Consider the following 23,788-nt stretch of genomic DNA (forward strand, 5'->3'; position numbering starts at 1 on the left):
AAATTATAAGTATAATAAATTTTATTGTGATGACGTGACAGGAACTAATTTATCAAAATTTCATATTCAACCATAATGAGGAGAATTTACCATAAATTTTCTTTTCTTTTATTTTTTATTTAATTACATATCTTCACCATAGTTATTAATAAATAATTAAAACCAAAGTGCTATTCAAAAACTGAACTCTAACATTGCAACAAAGCCAACATATCTAAATGTCAACAATAATTTTTTTGGGTGAAAAGTTTGAACCAAAAACCTCATACAGATAAACTCATGTTAGCTAAATAATTACATTTCTACTAAATTTCTTCTGTTATCATATAATATTAATATGTCAACAATAATTAACAAGGTCAAATCTTCTCCTAATGCTTAGATGGAAACTAAAAGTATAGTTTATAGTTTAGGGACAAAGGGAATAAAAGTTTGTTAAAAGAAAATTTTGGAGAAATGCTAACAAATTTTTATTTCGTCTGAAAGAACAACACAATATGTAAATCTTTGCAACAGAATCACAAACACTATTTAAATCTTTACATAGCATCTATCTCAAAGTGAAGAAGCTTCAGCTTGAGATATAATTAATTTACAAACGAAACTGTTACAAATATAATACATCTGAAAAAAAAAAGAGTATACCCAAAATTCTTCTTCACAGAATGGCAATTACAATCCATATATGAGTCTTGGCCTCCTGACCTGAAAATTAGTATTATTATTAATAGGAATCTAAATACTAAGAACTAACATTTACTACTTACTAACTTCTCTAAATAATGTTCCATGCTTCTTTATGTTTGGAATGAACTTTATGAGTTCCTTGATCAATAGTTCTTGATCTACACATACTTTTCAATATCGATATACTATAAAGTGCGAGGATAAAACCCAGTTTAAATCCATCAGTTCCATCCTCCACAGAGAATATCTAAACCTACATGAACATGAAAGGTAATCAAAAGAATGTATAGACATAAATGAAACACATGCAACACATTTAGTATTCAACTAGTAGAGATTAATAGAAGACCCTTATTGTATAGATATGCAAACGAGAACCTTCATGAGAATCTTCTACACACAATATCTAAAAGTCCCTAAACTTCATTTGTGTGTCAAATAAATTCCTAATGTTTGAAGTGTCTTATTAATGTCCTTAAACTTACCATTTTGGTTCTAATAAGTCCACATCTTCAATTTTGTGGGTAATAAATCTATTAGATACTACTAAACAAAAAGTTCAATTTTTTATCCAATAAACGAGTTGATTTTCTACAAATTTGAATATGTTGAGTAAATGATTAAAGCTAATTATAAAGAACAAGGAATGCTGATAAGCTGCAGCAACAACCATACAAGCAGAAGAAATCACAGGAAGAGAAACTATTAATTAGCGGAAATTATTTGGATAATATTTCATAGCTCCTATTGAGTTGATTTGATTTTACACTATTTTTCTTCTTGCACATTCCCAATGTTCTGTCACATCTTTAGATTCATAATTTGCTTTCTTAAGCACTAATAGTAATTTATGGTAAGTTTTTTTTTTTTCTTCACTAAAATGGAATTAATATCTGCAATTTTCCAAATCAATCAAATTCAATTTCAAGAGATAAAGTAAACAGATAATTCATACCTTAAAAGAGAGGAGGCTAACAAAAACTGTTAAAAAGCATCTCCAAATCGTCAAATATATTGGAGTTTGATATTTCAACAGGAGATTCCATTTTGCTCTTTCTTTTTCTTCACAGATGGAGAAGTTCTGACCCTTCCAACCCCGTAGCTCTATGACACGACCTTCCACTATTTACCATAGAAAAAAACTCTTCTGGAGCACGTTGCAACAGCCTAGAATTTTACTTCTATACAGTGAATCTCTACTTTAGACATTAGATGTTCCAAAGGTTGCCATAGTTGTAGGACCATTTGATGCCAGCTGAATCAATTATCAAATTTTCTTCTCTCCACTTTAGTGCCTTCCATGTGGAGTTTTTCATCAATCACATGAATATCTTGAACATCTATTTCCATATCAAGGATAGAATCTCCTAAATCATTGACTGCGTGAGTTATGTGCTCCAAATTTTGAAGTGCCCCACGAGAAAGAAAGCTTTTCTCAAAACCACCACAGTGTGGAGCTGCATCAATAGCAATATGATCAGATAACAAGCTATTATCCCTCAGTTCGTTCAACTTTGCTCTCCTAGAAAGTGAAACAGCATTTCCAATTGGATAAACAATGGGTGGATCTCCATTTGAGTAATGAGCTGTGGCAGACAGTTCTGTATGTTCATCCAAAATGAAATCCTGGTTTCCTTTTAACAGTTCTTCTTCTGCAAAATCCATCTGTCTATACGCTTCTATTTCCTTCTCCAGAACATGATAGTCTATGTCCCTTTTGACAAGGATCTCTCGAAGGATATTCATCTTTTCTTCATCATAAGAAAATTTTTCTTCTACTTCCCTATGATATTGTCTTGCTTCCATTTCAAATGACGCCTTCTCATTTTGCAAACGTGTTATCATGGCTATTGCTTCATCGGCAGCAGTAGCAGCAGCAGCTCTCTCCTCCTCTAGTTCCACAAAAAGAGATGCCCTAGCAGTCCTCTCTTCTTCAAGGGCCAGCTCCAACAATCTAATAGTACTTGCTTCATTTCTAATAATGGCTCTCTCTTCAGCTTTACTGGTACCTTGTCCTACGGTGGAAGAACCTTTATTCATATAACTATTTTCGCCAAGTGAACCACTTGATTCAAAGCCTTGCCAGATTCTTTGACCTAAGTCCAGGTGATTTGATTCATTACCATCATCTGAAATGGAAAGGTCACAGAAACATAATTATATAGCAAAAAATTTGACATAGAACCCCTCCTTTACATACCCCACACCCCATCCACACACACATACAAAATAAAACAAAGCAAAAGAGATGAGAATCCCCGATGAATTCAATACAGCTTCCAAGCAATTTCTTTCATAGGGTAAGTGGGTTCGTTACTTTCTAGTTGGAAGGTTGTCTTCTATGGATATAAGCTAATGTTGTTAGCTGAGTTGATTAGGTCCATATTTGGGAGTGATTGCTGAAGTGTTGAATTCACTTTTCTCATATCAAAGCACACTTTTAGCCGCTCAAAATCAATTTAATTTTTAATTTTACACTTTCAAACACCTTTTTCATACCATTAAATTGATTTTGAACAATATCAAAGAATAACAAAATTATTTTAACCACTCTAGAATTACTCCCAAACATGCTGTAGTTCTTGTTTGCTAGCTCAGCTGCATCTATAAATTAATAGGACAAGAAAAAAAGGAATTAGACAATGTTTCTTCACTATTACTCTGGCGTTCAAGTCCTTTAATAGGCTGCCATCAAATCATTTAGCAACAGTTCTGTTAATCTAAAAAAATATGTGCATAACCAGAAAAACAAATATAGAAATGGTAATAAATAGAAAGAAAAAGGATGAAAGAATGTGAAATTAATCAAATAACACACCTGTAATAAAGTCTTGTCTTTCAACCAATGCCACAAATTCCCTTCCCTTTCTCGTTTCATTCTCCTCACAGACTCCCTTGGACAATTTCCCATTGTCAATGGTAGCTCTCCTCCGCCGTCGGATTTTAGTCCTCGGCTTCTGGTACATAATCTTCTTACCCTTACCATCATGTTCACCATCATTATCAACCAGATTTTGTAACCTTGGGGCAGTACTACAGCAAACTTCTGATTGCAACCGAGAAATTCCATTCTCCCTTAACAAATTCCTATTCGAATTCCCCACTTTTTCATCATCCATCAAAATTAAATCAAAAGGAAACATATTCTTGACCAAATCGAGCACCAAATAGATCTTCCTCTTAGGCCAATTAACAACGAGTTTATGAAAACATAAATTAGTGTTGTGATTCCCATAAAATCCAGTACAGGGACAAGGCAAGCAAAACCCAACAACTTTCAAAATCTTGGAAGGGATAAACATAGTGGCCGACACACACAAAAGAAAATAAACAACAGCTAGGTCAAGAAAAGCTCTAACTATTCCAGATAAAGTCCATGAATGAATCTCGTGGAAAGACATCGATTTCAATTACCAAAACCTCAAACTCTTTCTATAACTTAGCAACTAAGAAAAATCAGAAAAACAACAAAAAACTATGAGAGTTGAGAAACAAATACCGTCCAGAAAGCTTTCCAAAAACTGCATAAAAAGAGCTGAAGCTGAAAAAACAGAAACAGAGTAGGTAAAAGAAGGCGAAAAGGGAGCAAAAAAAAAAAAAAAAAAGAAAACCAGAATAACACAGATGGGCAAGATTAAAAAGTGAAGAAATTTGCAAAACTGGGACAACCCATGTAAGAATCGAGGGAAATTGATGATGGGTTGGGGTGGAAAGAGGGGAAATTGAATCAGGTGTCCATTTGAAGGGGCAGAGTAGGTGGAGGAAGAGGAAGAAGAAGAAGAAGAAGAAGAAGAAGACAAGGATTAAAGCTATGTCGTCTTCTGGATCATGGTTGGATCATGGTCAAGATTTGATGGAGGAATTGAAGAAATTAAAAGGGCAAAAAAAAGAAGAAGATGAAAACACATGCGGCAATGATGTGGTTGACACAGTGTTGCCGCTAAAAAAGCAGAACGTGATATGATTTCATCCAAACTTTAGAGATGATTCTCGATTCTATATTACAATCATTTATAATTACTAAATATTAACTTATTTATCCGTGAGACCCACGTGTCTTCCTTTTTTTTAAAAAATATTTAAATAAAAATATTCTATTTGACTTCGTACAAAAATAAATAATAATAATAAACATAGTTTAAATTTGGTTATCTAAATTTAAATTTTTTATTTTTAAATTTCTTATAGAAAAATTATATTAGATGACAAAAATAATTAAAAATAATTAATAACACTTTTTTTTCTTTGTTATTTTTGCAAATTTCTATTTGTTTTTTATAAGTATAAAGATGATTGTATCTAAAATATTTATAGTTCATAATTATATAAGGAGACAAGATAAGAAAATTATAGGTACAAAAAATTAAATTAAGGACATAAATAGTGAGAGCTTTTTATCTTTTTGTAGATAGTAAAACAGATTGCAAAATTATTCCATTTTCAAAGCCTTAAAATCTCATATTTATAATTGTTTTCTTTGAAATGAAAAAAAGTTATTATTGTTTATATTTATTCATTTTTTAGTTTATTATCATTGTTTTTATTATTCTTAATATAAGAAATTTGAAATTTTAATTATTTATATTTTCATATTTTGAAACACAATACCCAAAAGTTTTATCATATTTTACATTTAAATTATGAAAATTGTAATTTACCACTAATTGATTGACGATATAAAATATTAAAATTAAAAAATTAACATAAAAATAAAATTAAAACAAAGAGAATATACAATAAAGATAAAAAAAAATCTAAAAAATCTTCTTCTAAAAAAAAGAAAAAGAGAGAAAAAAAATGAAGAAAAAAAAGAAAGAAATCTTGAACTATTTTATATTATCATAGAAAATAAAGATGTAACCAAATTTGATCCTTCCATTCAAAAAAAAACTTTTGATATTTTATAATTAATTGCATGAAGAAATTTGTTTAGTCCATTATTTTACTCTTTTCATTATAAGTATTCTTGGACAATTTTGTCATTCATGAATAGTGGTAGCCCTTTCTCTCCATTTCCCTGACTGCTTTTATATTTGATAGAAAAATATTTATTACCTTGAGTAAGTTCATGTGTAGTGGAATAATTTTTATAGGTATGATAATTAACTCTGACTCACACTTTCTAACAATTTATTCAATATAATTGTATGGTATTCATTTGCTTTCTTGAAGCAACAAATCATTGTCAAGTGGGGAGGGAAATGCAAGAAAACGAGAAAGATGAGAAGATAAGATAAATAGTGATTCTCGATCACATCGTCAATTAGAAGGAGAAGAAAATGCAGAAAAAACAAGATTTATTTATTCGGTATTGGAGATCTGTACAAATATCTTCTTTTTTCCTTGTAAATATTCTCTTGTTTTCTATTTGTTTGAAACTATTTTTCTCTTTTTCTTTTTTTAGTTATGTAGATGTGTAGAATGAAATTTTTTCTTCCACATTATTTTCTATTTTATTTTTCTAATTAAATTAAGAAAGTAAAATGACATAAAAACCTTTTTTTTTTTATATGTCTTTAATTTATCTTAAATTAGTTATCTCTTTCTTATGTTTGTCTAGATTAACACGCTAAATTTTTTAACATTTTTTTTTAAGAATGTGTTTTTAAATTTAAAAATTACTACTATTTTAGATGATAAAAATTTAATATTTAGACATAAGCACAAAACCAAAAGAGTTGAAACGAAATATGGTGAAACTAAATTCAAATCAATGATTTTAGATACACGTTTTCAAATTTTTAGTTTGAAAATATTATATGACCTTTATATTCTGTATCTACTATGGACGACTTCTGAATATTTGTTACAAACATTCAAAAGAGTTGAAACGACTTATGTCCAACCTCCACCCCTCCGCATTAACCAAGTCCATGAGGCAGTCTACTAAGCATGCCTCCTCCGCCTGTGTCCAAGAATGCTTTCGGTTCCTTGATGAACTGGTCATTCTGATAAAAAATTGAATCATTACAAGTATTGTACGAAACAAAAAACATATAAACATATAAACCGACGAAACATTAAAATGAGTAAACATGAAGGACAAACTTTTTTTAAACCAAGTCTCATTATACAAAATAGGAGGACAACAAAGAAATAGGGAAATACGAATCCTAGAACCGTTTCAATAACGGGGGTGTACTACAAATCAAACATTACTACTCATTACGCAACTTCCATTCGTTGAACATCAACGAAATAAGTGCATCCTAGCATTGAGTCCATTTGTTTGAGGCCTCAATGTATGTGATATCATCATCACTAGTAGTTACGTGTGTCGAATCACCCTCATCTTCGTCATCCAATATGTCAGCGTTCGTCATCTCCCAATTTATTAAATTATGGAGGATACAACAAGTCATAATAGTTTGACATTGGATTTGAACCAAGTAGTGGGATTTTTCACGCGTCCTTTCAACAGGTAAAACGCTCTTTCAATCACATTTTGGGCAAAAGAATGTTTCATGATAAAGAACTCCTTTAGTGTTGTTGGAGTGTTTCCGACACCACGACACTTCTATAGATGATAATGTTGCCCCCTAAACGGCGCTAGAAAACTCTCTACATTTGGGTATCCCGGATCGCACAGGTAGTAAAACCCGGGAATATGAGGTTCCATTATGCTAAGGCTGGGGTTAAACCAAGAAAGAACTAACAAATTGGAACATATATCTCACCCTTTAGAACCATCATACCGTTAGGTCAAAAAATTGCATCCCATAGGATACGCGAGTCCACTGCACATCCTTTCCAGCAAGCTAAAACGAAAATGAAGTCCCTCTTCATATCGAATACGTCAAGGACATTTGTGCCACTTCTCCCTTTCATGTTAACTTTGATGTACGTGTCATCTAATGCCCCAAGCCAATGTTGCAGCGAATATTGAACGATGTTTTTTAAGTTCGACAAGTTTCAATAGAAAAGTTAAAAGGAAACGGTAAGTTGTTTAGCCCTAACCTCGAAAGATTTCTACCTCAAATCTATGCATATGCTCGTTATAGACTGTGGTGTAGCCAATAACTCGTTATGCAAACGAAGAACGGCCATCAAGACAATGTTAAAATGTCAAAAAACTGTCTCACCGGACCTTACAACTCCCTTTGGATCTGTCGGTTCTTTACATCATGCGCCAACACATGAAAGAAGATGGCAACCATCTCCTCATCGTTGATGAGTTCCATCGATTCTAAGTCGGCCCTTGTTCGTAGTAGATGGCACAAAATTACGAAACAATGTATGTCCATCTGCGTACTTTGCCGACACACAAGGTCAGACGTGTGTATCATGTTGAAGTAGGCTAGGTGTCTAATCCTATGTCTAGTGTCGGCTGATATGTGAGTTCCAATATCAGGAGCATCTGTCGTTGGGTGATTGTGAAGGCAGATACAACAGCGGAAATTTCTTATGGGTCCATTTTCCACATAATATGAAGGGAGAACCTGCTAATGGTGGAGGAGATGGTCACAAACTGTAAAGGAAGCTTGTTTTTTTTCCACCTAGTATAAGTTTTCACACTCATATGTGAGTGTGTGTATGTAAACGTGGCGTGATTTGTAAATAGATTTGGGATTTAGGGGTAAGTGTCATCTCTAAAGTGAACGACTGAGATTGTGTTTATTACATCAACGAAGCATTTAAGTTCGGATGTCATTTTTAATTAACTTACCAATAATACTAACATGCAATGCAATTGTAGTATCCTCTTATATATTTCCTATGAAGCTTCCTTATCCTTACCATACTACTTTGGAGATCAAATATTTGATTTGATGATTTTTTTTTTCATTTTTGAAAACAACTATATGACTTTCACTAATTTATAAATTCTCATATGAAAGTTTTTTTTTTTAACTAAATTACTTACCCTAAGATTCCCTACTGTTTTCTAAAATTTCATGGACAACATTTTCATTTTATTTATACGTATATATTTTACAAAGATGTAAGTAGAAATGAGATTAATTAAAGTAAGTTTATTGTATCATAGAATTATGATTTTTTGGAATGTAACAATTAGACGAGCAATTACAAATTATAAAAAAATATTTACATTCAAAATCTCCCTATTATTTTCACCCATTTACAAAAGCTATTGAAAATTGTAATTTTTTAATTTTCCATCTGTTCTATGTTCATTAGTTTTGAATTTTTTTCCTGCCTCTTTCTTTAAAAAAGGTAACATGTACACATGTCGAATTTTGTTTTTTTTATGAAATTAATATTGAAAAGTTTGGAGGCTTTTTTTTTCTTTGTGAAAAAAAAACAATTAATTAAAAGTACATATTTGAGTTTTTTTATCCCTTTTATTTGTTTTATGAAGTAGATTGGAAATTAAAAATCTTATTATTGTTTTGAAATGGTGGTTGATGTACAATGCATAACGTCGCATGGAAAGCCAACAAAAAACGAGCAACATGCATGAAGTGAACGACATGCTTAAAACATTAACAAAAACCTATGTGTAAATTTAAACATAGTTAATTTAAAAGTCCATCTTACAAAAGTGTTAAACACGGAATTTAATTACAAATGTACTAAAAACATAACAAAAAAAAAAAAAAAAACCACGAAAATGTAAATTTAAAGACCTTTTTCATGTGTGACGACGTTGATACCCTAGTACCTTAAGATATATCTCGTTAGGTACTCGAGTGCACTACAAGAACAAAGAAAACAAACTTCCATTAGAATCCTTAACCGCGTTGACCACTTATGTGTGAAAGGATAAACATGGAAAGGGACATGAACGCATTCCTTCAACTATAGACCTATCATCGCATACGCATGACAAATACGAAATTGTAACAACTTACATGCACCGAAAATATATGTACAGAAAAAATAGAACGATTAATTTTTTTTTTCGGTCTTAGAGGAAAGAATTTTGTTCACTATTAGGAAATTAAACTTCATATGTACATGCAATAATCTTCATGTACGCAATGTCATCAAATGCAGCTATAAACCTCATACCATACATGCCAACAACACAAAAGTTATAAATGCCTAAGTAAAAATCACAAGTGAAAGCTCCACTAAAAACCATACCAAATAAATACAACTAGAGTCCAATGGAGTAAAGCAATATATAATCAAACAAGTAAGAGAGGGACAAAAAAAAGAAAGAAAAAAGAGAACAATATTCTACCGCAAACAAAAGTTGACCATCATCAATATATATATATATATAATGCACATAACCAAGAAAAGTAGGCTAGCCCAGAAATGGAAGGCACTTGAACACAAGGAAATATATAAACCGAGGACAAAAGCATACGCAACTAAAACTACGTCAAATTGCGTATGAACACTACTGTACCAATATGAACAAAAACATAAAACTACATCAAATGTCGTATATGAACAAGCACATATGTAACTTAAAAAAGATAAAACCCATGTTATAACGAAAGGACATGTAAACCGAGAATTAAAAAAAAATATCTGAGGACACATTAACAAGGTAGATTGGAGAAGTAAAGTGAAATAAAGATCAAAACTCAATAGAAAATCATAAAGATCACATTAGATAACAATTTGTAGCTTCACTAAACGTATTGATTTTTGAAGTGTTTAATTTTTAAAATAATTTATGTTAAGATAAATTGAGATGTTTGGTATTGGTTTAAAATAAATTTTAGAAAAATGAGATTATGAAATAAATCATTTTAGAAAATACATTCAATCAAATTTTAGAATAAATGTTTATTTAGTATTTAATGAAAAACTCCTCCCAAATATCTATTTTTCGATCTCTATTTTTTCTATTCCTTTTTCATATCTATTTTTCACTCGTCCTCCTTTTTTCTTTCTTTTTCTAAATACTTTGAATAATTTTTCAATATGTGTTCATATACATTTAAATATAAAAAATTGCAAATATTCCTATTTCAGCCAAATCTACTTCACCGTAACAAAGAAATCACGAGGATGTCAATGAAAAAAACATGATCGTTCAGTTCGTGAAATGAAGATGAATGAAGAACATAGTCAAATTGCATATCTTTTTGTCTAGTTGATATTATATTGTCTAAACAAAATTATTTATCTTATTTATAGTGTTATTGCAATTCAATTTTTTTTATAGCTATGTATTTACATTTCAAGATATTCATGCTTTTAAAATTGAATGGTCCAAAAAAAAAAAGTTAATACAAACAAAACGAAATTAATGTTTGGTTTCAAATGACTACAAAATTAATAATTTCAAGATAATGTACAATTAATTTTAAAATATATTTCTGAAAAAAATGATTCAGAATATGTGTATTTCTTTGTAAAATTAATACATAATATTTAATAGTCTTTTATGGTAATTTAACCTACATATAAACGTTTAGATTTTAAACTCATTTTAAAATTTAACACCACCGTAAAATAAACGTAACTAGAACAAAATAAACCTAACTACAACGGTCTAGCGATGAAATAGAGAACCGCCGTATTAAGAAAAAATTATATTAGCCTATTTACAACTTATGATACTATTATAAAGAATCACCGTGGATAAACAATATGAAACCAATCCCTTCTCTTTCTCTTCCCCCCTTAAATATCTAAAGTGCCAAAAAATAATGTAGTTGCCATAACAAAAAAACTCCTACAAATGTTTTTCAAAGATGTCATATTCGTGAGGGAAAATGATCTAAAGCCAAGCAGACTAGTGTGTTAATTTACCCTTGCGACAAAAATTAGGGGTATAGTTAGCAAATAAATCACAATGTGCGTCAAGAAAGACCTAATTGACAACTATGGTACATTGAACATCAGAACTTGAATTCTTTTAATTACCTCATCCAAAATAATATTGCCAAGCAGCAGCAAGCCCAGCTACCAAAATCACTTTAAAGAGTAGCTTTGACTTTGAGTTGGAGACTGAAGAAGGTGATTGTGACTCGGAGGGTTCCCACTGCCTTCCTCTAAGTTTGGCCAACAACTTCGATACAAGGTGCAAAACACGAAGTTTTCTTGTAGCTGCCACAAGAAAAAAAAAATAATGAAACAAGTTCAAAGAAGACCTAAAAATGACTGTTTCACCGTAAATCCAAGGGTTTAGAAGGAGACAACCAAGTTACAAGAATTTCAAATATAGACAGGAGGGAACAAGACGAGGGGATGAAACAAGTTTTCTGGAAGGATTTCATTTTCTTATTGTGTATACTATCATTTATGTTATTAAGTGGGAATCAAACATTCATGGCCCTTTTTATATTTCCAACAATTCATTGTATGTATGTATGTATGTATGTATGTATGTATGTATGTATGTATATGTATGTGTTTTGATATGAAACAGAGATTAATGACTGATCTACTATAGAAATAATTTTGTAAACGTTTCTTGATTTCTACCCAAAATATTCATTGGCATTGGTATCTATATATTTCATTAATATCTTCGTAAAATTGAGTTTTTGACAGTTTCACATTTTAATTGTTGCTTTTTAGTTAGCTTGGGATTTACCATTGTTGATTCCATCTATTGAAAATGAAAAGCAAGGCTAGACTACGAAATCTTGGTTTTACCTTTGCTCTTCATAAATCTTTCCTCTTCACCGACACGCCTTCGAAGGACATTGAGCAAAGATCCAAAATACAATGCGAGCACCGTGCACGTGATAGTGATCACATTATAGGGCATGCTAAAATCAGGAGTGGTAAAAGGAACAAGCAATACTTCTGTGTAAGACAGAATGGGATTCTGCCCCTGCATTATGGATGAAGAATTATAACTGAAATTAGTAATCAAATAAAGCGTATATCACATCTAAAACAGTAGCTAACAGGATGCAACAGGAAACATCACCTGCCATTTCAACAAGATTGGTGATTTCGAGGAGTTATTTTCCACGAACTGCGTGCTTGTGGAAAAATCTGGAAAACTTATGACGGCTGATGGGATATCTAATCCCTGATTAGCATCTGGTGGATATTCATCAATGTGCAGAAAACCCTAGAGAGACATCAGGGAAACAGAGACAGTCAAGTTCAAACACCCCACACTTCAAGCTCTACAAAAAAAGATATCTAAACAATACTCAAAAATGGTTGTAAATGACAAAATTGCTGAAAATATTTACAAATATAGCAAAATTTCATATTTTATCAATGATAAACACCGATAGAACTATCATTACTGTATCAGATTCTATCGGTGTCTATCATTGATAGATTCTGAAATATTTAATATTTTGATTCATTTTGCTATATTTGAAAACAATGATGGTGCTAAATCGAAGGTTTTATCTACTGTGGAGTTCAGGAACAAATGTGTCTATTTCTAAACAAGAAAATTCTAGTACTTCTTAGAAACAAACTAAAGATGATTACTAGCAAAGAACAAAATGTAATAACAACCGATAAATACCACAAGAAATGAAACTCTAAATTAATAGAGGAAAAATTCCATATCCAACTAATAAATGGAAACTAGCCGGAAAAGTTTATTGGACATGCATAACTTAAGTTCTTTTACTTTTTTTCTTATACAAGACAAGAGACTAAACATCATAAAAATGGAAACAAAATAAAACAAACAGCAAGGAGTTTATGAAAACTGCCCCAAACTCTAATGGAAGGAGTTTAGACAAACTTCCCCTCCCTAATTTTCCCCCTCCAATGGCATTTATCTAAAGTAAGGGAGAGGGAGTCTGTCTATTTTTTCAATGTTGGGGCCTAGGATGCCCAGACACTGCATAGAGTATCTGTGCCAGCCAAGTGTTTGGATGCATAGACACATGGCTAACATGCCCAATAGCAACACAAATTTGAAAATTTGTGCACCTACAAGTCACTTTCTAATATTCAAGCATTAAGGATCTAACACAACTCTAGGAACTTAGAGACTCAACTTAACAATTTAAACATAAATTTGTAATTTAACTAAAAAAGAAAACACAAGCGCAAAAACATTAAAAGAGGTGAAGTACACGATTACTGTAATTTAAACATTAACCAACAAACAATCCAGCATTCAAGAATCTATGCCAGCATCTAATGAATGAAGATCCCAAAATCAATCTCTCTATTAGAGGGAATAAATTTATTGAAAATACTGTGACTAAAATTGGACAATTGAAAGTATAGACTAAAACTGAACAAACTTCCTTTAAAGAATAGGGACCAAAATGGTACTTTAACCTTTATTTTAGTCTTCTCTTTCTCTAAACAACACATTCTCCATGCATCCTAAGTTATATGACATGTCATCAACATGCCGTGGAAAAAATACTCCATTGTTTTCCAGCCCGCCTATATTTCCTCTTAAAAATCAATTAAAAAATTGGGCAACACAAATCACCTAGCTCGTATGTGTCCTGGGCCCTATGTGTCTATCAACGACACCTACACCTAACCCTGCCCATGGTAGAGTTCCATGTTTCCTAGGTTTTGACCCTTTCAATGATCTCTTAAGACAAAGTGAGGAAAAGTCAGATTAGCAACATCATTTCACACTAGTTGGGGAAAATTATTAAAAGTACCTTGTCAAATTCTATGGTTAGGGCAGCTGATTTCAATCCACAAGGAAGTTTCAGGAGCATCTCCATCACCCCAGGTGAAACCTTGTCTTTAGAAGGTGATACTTGCATCTTCTCAATAACATTATTAATTTTATGGGGTTGATCGTTGATAAATATATGAAGAGTATGATAATACACCTTTATATACCAAGGAACAACTTGAAAAACTCTAACAAGCAAGCTACAGTTGTCTGCAAACACAGTATCAGGCATTAACCGATCACTTGGTTTTGTAGATTTTAGCTGTAAGGCAATAGCACCTCTTTCATTCCCACTACCCAGTAAAAACCTGGTCACGTGTAATGGTGCTTGTGGAATAGACCAAGCTACAGGAATTTTCCATGTGAATCTCAAGTCAAGTGGTTCAGAGTCATCGTACTTCTCCGCTACCATAAACATGTAAAGAACAGATGCGTGCTTGTCATACCTGCTGCTCATCTCCATGTGTACTCTATCAGGATTAGCTGACAATTCAAAAGCAGGGTTGCTTCTAGAACCTTCAAAGCCAGCTCTTGCAATTGAAAACATCTCTTGTTCTCCCAACATGCCTTGCAGTTCTGCCATGAGACCTCTGTCAAGCTGAATGTAAACATTACTAGATCTCGCGAGAGAACATTTTCCAATGACTCTCCTCCCAAAAATTGTGCTGAGAGACCAGCTTGGTTGTAATTGTGTTGCAGTTGAATAACCTAAAGTCCCTCTGTGATTGTGAGGCTGAAGAACAACCGTGAGTGTCTGGTCAAGTACAATGGCCGAATCCACAGCATTTGAATCAAATTCAGATGACAGCAAATGCAATCTCTGAGAGTGATAATATCCTTTGTAGATAGATGGTCGATCCATCAATACTGAAAGCCCTGATTTGTCACGACAAGGAAGGAGCTTCAACCATGGTGTGAGATTCTCTGTGCAAACTGCCTCACGAGGCAATGTACCATACCTCATATTCTCAGACTCAGGATGAAAGCTCCATTTAGGGGCAGAGTAAGAAGTTGAAGACTCCAGGAAATTAATTGAAGCACAAAAAAGACCCGAAAGTGAATGAGTCAAATTTTTCCAAGTTGCATCAACCTCATTTGGTAGAACATCAAAAACAGCCCACAACTCAACCCCTGAAGGTTTCGCATTGCTGCTTGATATCAAATCAAATCCACCCCAATGATCATATCGCCAACGACCTTGTGTGAAAGACAGTTCCATTTCCTTAATTCGATATTTATGAACCTGTACAAGCAATTATACTTTAACTCTCCAAAAAAGCTCATCTGACTTATCAAGAGTTGGCAGGAATCCATGCATTAGTACTAGTATAATTACACCCACCAGACTTTATTAGTTCATAGAACCTTATTGATGCAAAGGGGAAAACTTAAATGATGGAAAGAAAGACAGAAAAAACAATCAGAGGGAGACTGAATATGGTTTTCTCATGCAAAAAGAATTAGGCAGATTTATCAAGCTTTTAAGCTTTTCCTTCAATATGAATCAAAAATTATAATAATATTAATATGAATAGCTAATGCAAAGACCAAAATATTAGGGGTTGAGACATCACCATTTTTTTTTTATATCCGTGAGTGTCCAGACCAGCTTACCTACACCTCAACTAATCTCACGGGACACCCACCTGACCCTATAACATTTGGGTGTCAAGGAAACTCATAGAAAAATAATTCTTAGGTAGGTGGCCACCATGGATTGAACCCATGACCTCTTAGTTAGTTATTGAGACTATGTCTCCCTTTTTACCACTAGGTCAAACCATGATGGGTTCATCAAGGAAAACAATTGATGTCAATTGTTGCAAGCCTTTATTTGACCATTTCGACAAAGAGGTATAATTACAAAAGAGCTTATCAAGGTCATCTCATTTTGAAACATGAAACTACATGTTCAATGTTTATTAGTCTCCTCCTCGGCTCATTCAAAAAATCTTCTAGTCATTGTTATTCACACAAAAGCCAGCACAAACCAGGACCAGCGTTGGAACAATATGTTCTACCACAACCTTGAAAAAATGTGCACTCAACCATGATTAAGCCTTCTCATATGTTTGGTTCAAGCCTTCTCATATGTTTGGTTCATCCTATGGCACCTCAACCAAGTATTTATATGAAAATGGCGAGTTGAAGGGGAGAATTATTCTATGTGACATCAATTCAGACCAAAATGATCAATAAGCAACAGTTTCATAAAAGGGAAAACATCTGGAAGGATTAAGATCTTCGGCAAATTATTGTGTGAAAAGGGGTTTTACAAAATGCACTGCCAAAATAAAGAAATAAAGGAATAAATTGTTTTGGTAATTTTTCTTCAGCTTTTCAAATATTGCTAGCTACACATGGACACCCTTGCATCAATTTGCACAAATATAATCTTCAACTCTCTCAATTTCTTCTTCCAGCGCTCAATGTGGGGATAGTAAAGAGCTCCAAATGCAAAGTGGCAATTCATTCTTGTTTCTGCATAACACTTTCCCACACAGGACCACCCGGCTCAAGGAGACCAGAAACACCTTTGATTTTACCCAATTCACAGGCCCTTTTGAGGTCTTTCATATTTTTGAAATTAAAGTAATGCCCCTACAGTGCCTCGCAACACTATGTTTTGACTATGCTTAGACAAAGAACTACAAAAATCACTTCTCGACAAATTTCAAGGAACTCAATCGAGACGGCATAGGAGAAAATAGTTGATACATCTCACACACATATAGAAAAGGAAAAAAGAAAGAATGAAATACTAAAAGTACCAGCTGAGAAATAGCCTTAGGGAATAGGTGGTGGTGGCGACCATAGGAGTTAGAGCGGGACGAAGGAGCTCTGCTTTGGAAGTGAAAATGCGCCAACACCTTGCGATCAGGCAAGGGTTTAAGCAATAAGTCCTCAGAGAAATCTTCTTCTGTACCCTCAGATACCGATCCATTGACTGAGACAGCAAATAGGATTGGCAAACAAAGCAAAGAAATTAATCGCAGAAATGACGCCATTGCTTTCAGTACCGGATCCTGCATATGAGAAGCAAACCAGAGATCCAAATTAACAAGAAAACAGACAATCTTCAAGTTGTAACTTAAAAACTCAGCTTTAATAACCATCTTCATCGAAAAAGATTACCCGATGGCCTCCGTTGACATTGAAGGCGGAGATGTGAGCGGTTTCATAAGAAAAATAATCAGAGAAATAGGGGAAAGCGCAGAGGAATTCGAAGAAAAATGAGTGGAGGAGTGACGGAATCAGGGAGCGAGGGATAGCGATCAATTTCTAGCAGACAGGGCTCTGGCTTGGATTTCCCGGCGACGGCGGAAGCAACGACGGAGAAATCCAGGCAAGGAATAGTAATTTCTTGCTGCTTTTTCAGTAAAGTATGAATTTGAAGTTCAATTTTGCATCTTCAATGGCATGGGGAAAGGAGGTGGCGATGGAGATGCGAAGTGAAGAGTTTTTCACGGAGAATACTGCAAAACCCCCCATTTTAGAAAATTTATAGGAACTCAAATCCATACAGTAGTAGTAGTAAAGCAGCACATTTTTTTAAAATTAGTATTTTTTTTTTTTTTTTTTTGTTTGTCATAATAGTTTGCAAGATTTTTGTTCTAAATTATATTTTTTTTTGAAATGATTTTTTGAAAATACATTTTTCACATTTATTATTAGATAAATTTTTTACTCAACACTGGTTAGATGCGTGAATGAGCTAAAAGATATAATTAATTTAATAGTATGACTATGAAACAATCAATTTAATCAAACTTTAAATTGATGAGTAGGACTTTTTTATATGTATGTGCATGCAACAATCATTCATAAATGTTTTATGTTAAACTCTAAGTGAGTGACTTAGTGGGCAACTAGGTCAGGATCATGCGATAAAAGAGGCATTTTCTTACCTATGTGTTGTTGATTCCTAATGATATGCATGTGTACAAGTTTTCATATCGCTTGTCCAAGTGTAAGCGAAGCGAGAGGTTTCCTAGGTAAGCCAAGATCGGAACACAGGGAATTTCTATTAAAATTTAGTTGTAATGTCTACTCTTCATCTAGGCAGTATATAATATTATTACAGTATGAAGTACATGTATAAGTGTATATCAAGTCTACTATTTACATTAGAGATTTTGTAGAAGGTGACATGGAATGATGTAATTGTGGAAAGTGAACTAACTTGCATTCAAAGAGATGAAGGAAAGTTCTAGTATTCTAGGTGATCTAAGTCATGTGATTTGTCCTTGATATGATATAGATCTCTTGACCAACTTATATTTAAGGTGAGCAATCTTGCAACGCCTAAACACCATTTGTTTTCCTTTCCGGATACAAGTGATTGGAGCCAAAACACCAGAATGGAGTTTGTTTCCAAACTTCTTCTTGTGCATGTTCAACCATGTCCTAACTACTTACTCTTTTGGGCAGTCGGAGACCAACACTGGCCAATCGCTTGAGTTAAGCTCAACTAAACACAATGAAAATTATAACTAAAGAATCTCTATCAAATACAAACCATAAACTTAAACTACTTAAAACACATTAATAAGATGAACAACAAAGAACTGAAAATAAAGTTACTAGAGTATAATCTATTGATTGATGTAGGCCTTTCGACCATAAGAATATATAAAAGTCAATAACATTACAACAAAAGCACACATATAGACAAAGAGGAAAGGAGCCTAGCCACATAATGCATAGAAGTGCATTCCTTGGCTCTTTTACAAGTTACGGAGAAACGTTTGTGGTTTCTCTCTCTCTAATCTCCCACTATGTTCTCACTCAAAGGTTGACTGAAGAAGAGGTGGAGAAAAGAAAGAGCTTCTATAGAAGGTGGAACGACTATTTCTCTCCACCAACTCTCACAAAGACAAACCTCTCAGAGCTCTCTAGTTTTGGTCCATTCAGACCTTTCTAATCTCGGTAGAGATGAAGGCTTTATATATAGGCTACTTTAGATGAGAAACTTCTATTTTCTATGCATGTCAGCGCCGAATGCAGTATTGTCAAGTCACATCAACACCAACTGTCATTCTTGTCTTCTAGTGAATCTCTTCGCGTGATGACGTGACATCTTGCATGGTAATTTTAATCACCGAAATATCTTCCTGTTTGCGTAAGCTTTTGCACGTGTTCCTTCTGAGATTCACTATATTTCTTATTTTCTTCATTATTCTACAATAAAACACTAAAAAGTATGGTAAATTAGGCATGGAAACTTATGTAAGCTATGTTCTCTTATCTTTATAAATTTTCTATGAAAGCAATGCTACACTTTTATCCCTCATTTTGACTCCATTATTCTACCTAAAAGGCCATAATAACTTGTATTTCTACAAATTATCAGTTCTCAAGGTAGATTCACCCAAAATTCATCATACAATGCATATAAAACGACAATCTCATTGCATCTCAGTTCAAAGGACCTAGTAACATTAATAATTCATGTTATTCTCGATTGAGATTGGCTCACGATTGCTTAAGTTTTAAGACATATTACTTATTTTATTCTATTGTGTGTGTTTCCCGTTTGACGATGCTTTTGTCCCCAAAATTCATTGTGTCGAATTCTTCCTTGCAAATTTGATGTGTTGTTCACACTTAGCTAAGGCCATCCCGAACATTAGAAATAAGTTATCACCTAGGCAAATGTATATGTTTGGAAAAACCATGTTTGGTCATTTCTTGGACGTTAAGTTGGTGTTCAATGGACTTCGTGCAATTACATCTTATTGAGAGGGATTGAGGATGAACTTGAGAACATTATCCGTTTTAAATTACTTGGTGAGAAGGTCTCCTTCAAGCAAGAAGATTTTGACATTATCATGAGGTTGAGATATAGGTCGAGACGTACTATTGAATTTGAATAAGATAAAAGCCCTTAGATTGTGACAGTTATATTTGGGCGATATGACAAACACGAATGTTGTATAAAATTATCTGAATATTCACTTTGAGAGTGATGAGTGGTACAAACCAACAAATCATAATTGAATCAAATGAAAAAGTTGAAGAGATGCAATGCTTGAAAATTGAAAAGTTATTTGAACAACACAAAAGTCATAAAATTAAATGTTTAAGGAATTATGTATTTATATGTTTTCATTTATTAAGGTAGTTGAAAAGGCATAAAATTAAACGTTGTAACCTTTTATTTAATATTTTAGTTAGTATAATTAAGATTGTAATTTTCACATTTAAAAAGAATAATTTTGATGAATGAAATCTAAAAATTGTAAAATGAAGAATTTTGTTCTCGTATGTTCTTATGGTAGAATGCACGAATACTTGGAGCATTCAAGTTATAATTGATCTGTCTTGCTTGTGGAGTGCTTTGAAGATCGAGGGTTGATGAGAGTTTCTAATTTTGTCTAACCCTCTGTTTTTTAGATCACTACATAACTTGAATCTAGCCTATCTTGACTATTTGGGGGAGGGAAATGAAAGAAAACTAAACGAAAATTCTTCTATTAGATAGTCCTTTCCACTTTTCGGGCAAAGATTAAGGAAGGAGAAAGGAATAAGTTTATTCTCGCCCTATTTCTTCTTAATCATTCTCTCTTTCTCTCAATCTCCCTCTTTCCTCCTCTCAATTCTTCTATTTTTTCCATAAATAATTTTTCAATCACATCAAACTTTTCTCTTTTTTCAAAATATAAATATTTCTCTTTAATAATTATGTTTTAACAAATATAATTATATTTTAATTGTGATATATATATATATATCGATGTATACATATAATTATTAAATTTCTAACAAAATTTTACGTTTCAATTTAAACACCCAAAAATATTTAACTGGATTCAAATTCAACAACACTCAAAATTTAAATTCAATAATTAATTAAATTTGAATCCAACGACACTCAAAATTTAAATTCAATAATTAATTAAATATTAAACCCACAAATGTTTAATTAATTTTAATTCCACAAAACCATCAATTCTAAATTAAATATTCCTAGTTGTCTGTTCGGTTGAACCGCATCACCAGTTTTTGTTTTGGTTTCAATTATTATTTTGCATTATCCTGATGTACAATGTACTTGACGTTCATCGTTTAACTGCATTCAAATAATTCTTTTTTTTATATTTCATTTCGTTTCATTGTTATTATGTTCGTCATTGTTTGATTAAATTGATTGTTAACAATACACAATTTCCTGATATTGCACTTACAACATCAATTTTAAAAAAATAGATAAATTTATTCGCACAGAAAGCTTGCTTACAAAACGTTCAAAATATACATTGCATTTACAAAAATTAATGGAACATGTTTTTTGATAAAAATTTTAAATTTTGGTAAATTAAAAATTAGAATATTTGTGTATTGGATCTATAATACGAATTTTAAAAAAAATACAAGAGTATAAATTAAAAATAATAATAATAATAAAATTTCTTGATATTGCACTTAGAACATCAATTTTTAAAAAGTAGATATAATTTCTTTCACACGTAACGCATCAATTAATTTATAGACATGAAAAATTTGCATACAAAACGTTTAAAATTGACATCGTATTTACGAAAACTAATGGAATATGTTTTCCAATGAAAATTTCAAATTTTGGTAAACTAAAAATACTAATATGTGTGTATTAGATTTACAATACAAATGTTTTAAAAAATATATAAGAATACGAATTTTAAAAAAAAAATCAATATTGCACTTACAACATCAATTTTTAAAAATAGATATAATTTCTTTTGAATGTATGACATCAATTAATTTATTGGCACGAAAAGCTTGCATGCAAAACTTTCAAAATTGAAATCGTATTTACGAAAACTAATTGAAAGTGTTTTTGGATAACAAATTCAAAATTCGGTAAATTAAAAATACAAATATTTGTGTGTTGGATCTACAATATGAATTTAAAAAAATAAATAAATAACACTACTACAAATTTGGCCTGCAAAACACGTCAAAAAATGTTTAGCTTGATGGTCTTTGCCCATCAAGTTGGCAGACATCAAGAAAGCCTAACCATCAGTTTTCTTGACAGTCAAAACATCTCATCAAAAACTCTTTCTTGATGGTATTGACCATCAAGAAATGAGGCTTTGATGTTTTTGTCCATCAAAAAAACTGAAAAATCCATCAAGAAAATAGTTTTATCGATGACCAAAACATGTAATAAAAAACCTATTCTTTTTTCATAAAACATTTTTTCTATTTTATGAAAGAAAAAAATAATAGATCTTCTCGGGCTAATTATCATCTTCATGATCTTGATTTCCTACTCAATGAGGATTGTACTAACAATTGTAACATTGATATCCAAATTTATAAATAGTTTCTACAAATTTTAATGTAACAAATATATACAAGTGCTAGTTGAGCTAAACTCACGTTCCATAACTTCCACAAATTTTAAAAACCCTAAATTACAAACTTTCAATTCAATTCATTAAAGTTTAACACAATAACTAATTTAATTTTGATAAAATCACTTATTTTAATCTAATTATAATTACAACAGTTAACTTTTAAAAAAATAATATTGTATTATTGATGTATAGAGAGTAATAATTGGAAAAAAATAGTAAAACTTTAAGAATATTATTGATGAATATTGTGTTTTCTGAACCCGTTAACGAGGGTCCGAATTTCATGCTTCGAAGAAAATCATTTATTCTTGATGGGTGGTCTTGCCCATGATCTTATCCTAAACCCATAATTATAATTTTTTTCTTAATAGACAATGCTCATCAAGATATCATTTTTCTTGATGGACCTTGGCCATGATTTTTTTTTTTTTTTTTTTTTTGTCTTTGTCCATCAAGAAACCCTAGGACCCATCAAGAAATCTAAAATAAATATATTAATTTTTTTTCGATGATGGCCATTGCAAATCAAGAAAATTCATTCCTTGATGGGTCTCGTCCATCAAGAAAACCTATCTAACTTGATAGACATTGTCAATCAACTAATATATTATCTTTGATGTTTATCGTCCATCGAGAAATAATTTTCTTGACGTTTGTGGACCATCAACAAAACTAAAAGAACTTTGCCCATCAAGAAAATAAAAAAATCCACATTTTTTTTTTACGTTTTTTCGTATTTCTTCGACAAAATAAGGTGACTTTTCTTGATGTATATGATCGTCAAGATAAACATTATATCAAGAAAAATATTTTTCTTGATGGTCATTTGCCATGACCATCAAGAAATTAAATTTTGTGTGCGTCAAGAAAGACCAAATTTGTAGTAGTGTAATAAAAATTTTCGATATTGCACTTACAACATCAATTTTTTTAAAAAATAGATATAATTGTTTTCACACGTAACACATCAATTATTGGCACAGAAAGGTTGCATGCAAAACATTCAAAGTTAACATCATATTTACGAAAATTAACGGAGCATGTTTTTTTGACAAAAATTCTAAATTTTGATAAATTAAAAATATGAATATTTGTGTATTGAATTTACAATATGATTTTCTAAAAAATACAATAGTACAATATTTTTAAAAAAAAGAAATATTTTTTTTTGTCATAATCATTCTCACTTATTCATTCTTCCAAACAAAGATTATCATAATATTTTCCTTTTCATAATATCCTTTTTCCCTTATTC

General features: G+C 31.9%; 2 protein-coding genes across 3 annotated transcripts; both read right to left on the reverse strand.

Moving 5' to 3' along the window:
• Positions 1 to 446: 446 nt before the first annotated feature.
• LOC101203388 (probable myosin-binding protein 5) lies at positions 447 to 4,664 on the reverse strand. Of its 2 annotated transcripts, none has more exons than XM_011660883.2 (3): positions 3,506 to 4,664; positions 1,643 to 2,816; positions 447 to 705 (listed from the first exon to the last, which is right to left on the reverse strand). In XM_011660883.2, exons 1-2 carry the CDS (start codon positions 4,086 to 4,088, stop codon positions 1,948 to 1,950), a joined length of 1,452 nt encoding a protein of 483 aa, XP_011659185.1. In that variant the 5' UTR covers positions 4,089 to 4,664; the 3' UTR covers positions 447 to 705; positions 1,643 to 1,947. The 2 variants fall into 2 exon arrangements, with proteins under 2 accessions (XP_011659185.1, XP_004139633.1); XM_004139585.3 differs by having other exon boundaries at positions 447 to 940.
• Positions 4,665 to 11,203: 6,539 nt separating this feature from the next.
• Positions 11,204 to 17,688, reverse strand: LOC101221913 (GPI transamidase component PIG-T). Its single transcript, XM_011660886.2, has 6 exons — positions 17,324 to 17,688; positions 16,960 to 17,214; positions 14,169 to 15,431; positions 12,494 to 12,640; positions 12,214 to 12,394; positions 11,204 to 11,661 (listed from the first exon to the last, which is right to left on the reverse strand). Exons 2-6 carry the CDS (start codon positions 17,194 to 17,196, stop codon positions 11,480 to 11,482), a joined length of 2,010 nt encoding a protein of 669 aa, XP_011659188.1. The 5' UTR covers positions 17,197 to 17,214; positions 17,324 to 17,688; the 3' UTR covers positions 11,204 to 11,479.
• Positions 17,689 to 23,788: the final 6,100 nt, after the last annotated feature.

The sequence above is a fragment of the Cucumis sativus genome, chromosome 7, assembly GCF_000004075.3.
Source record: "Cucumis sativus cultivar 9930 chromosome 7, Cucumber_9930_V3, whole genome shotgun sequence".
Lineage (NCBI taxonomy): Eukaryota > Viridiplantae > Streptophyta > Magnoliopsida > Cucurbitales > Cucurbitaceae > Cucumis > Cucumis sativus.

Excerpts from the sequence above, each read along its gene's own strand:
- LOC101221913 (XM_011660886.2), bottom strand. The coding sequence starts at position 17,196 with ATGGCGTCATTTCTGCGATTAATTTCTTTGCTTTGTTTGCCAATCCTA. Across the intron at positions 12,395-12,493 it reads CAATCTTGTTGAAATGGCAG|GGGCAGAATCCCATTCTGTC; the intron begins GTGATGTTTCCT and ends TCCATAATGCAG. Across the intron at positions 11,662-12,213 it reads AAGATTTATGAAGAGCAAAG|CTACAAGAAAACTTCGTGTT; the intron begins GTAAAACCAAGA and ends TTCTTGTGGCAG.
- LOC101203388 (XM_011660883.2), bottom strand. The coding sequence starts at position 4,088 with ATGTCTTTCCACGAGATTCATTCATGGACTTTATCTGGAATAGTTAGA. Across the intron at positions 2,817-3,505 it reads AAGACAAGACTTTATTACAG|ATGATGGTAATGAATCAAAT; the intron begins GTGTGTTATTTG and ends TTTCCATTTCAG.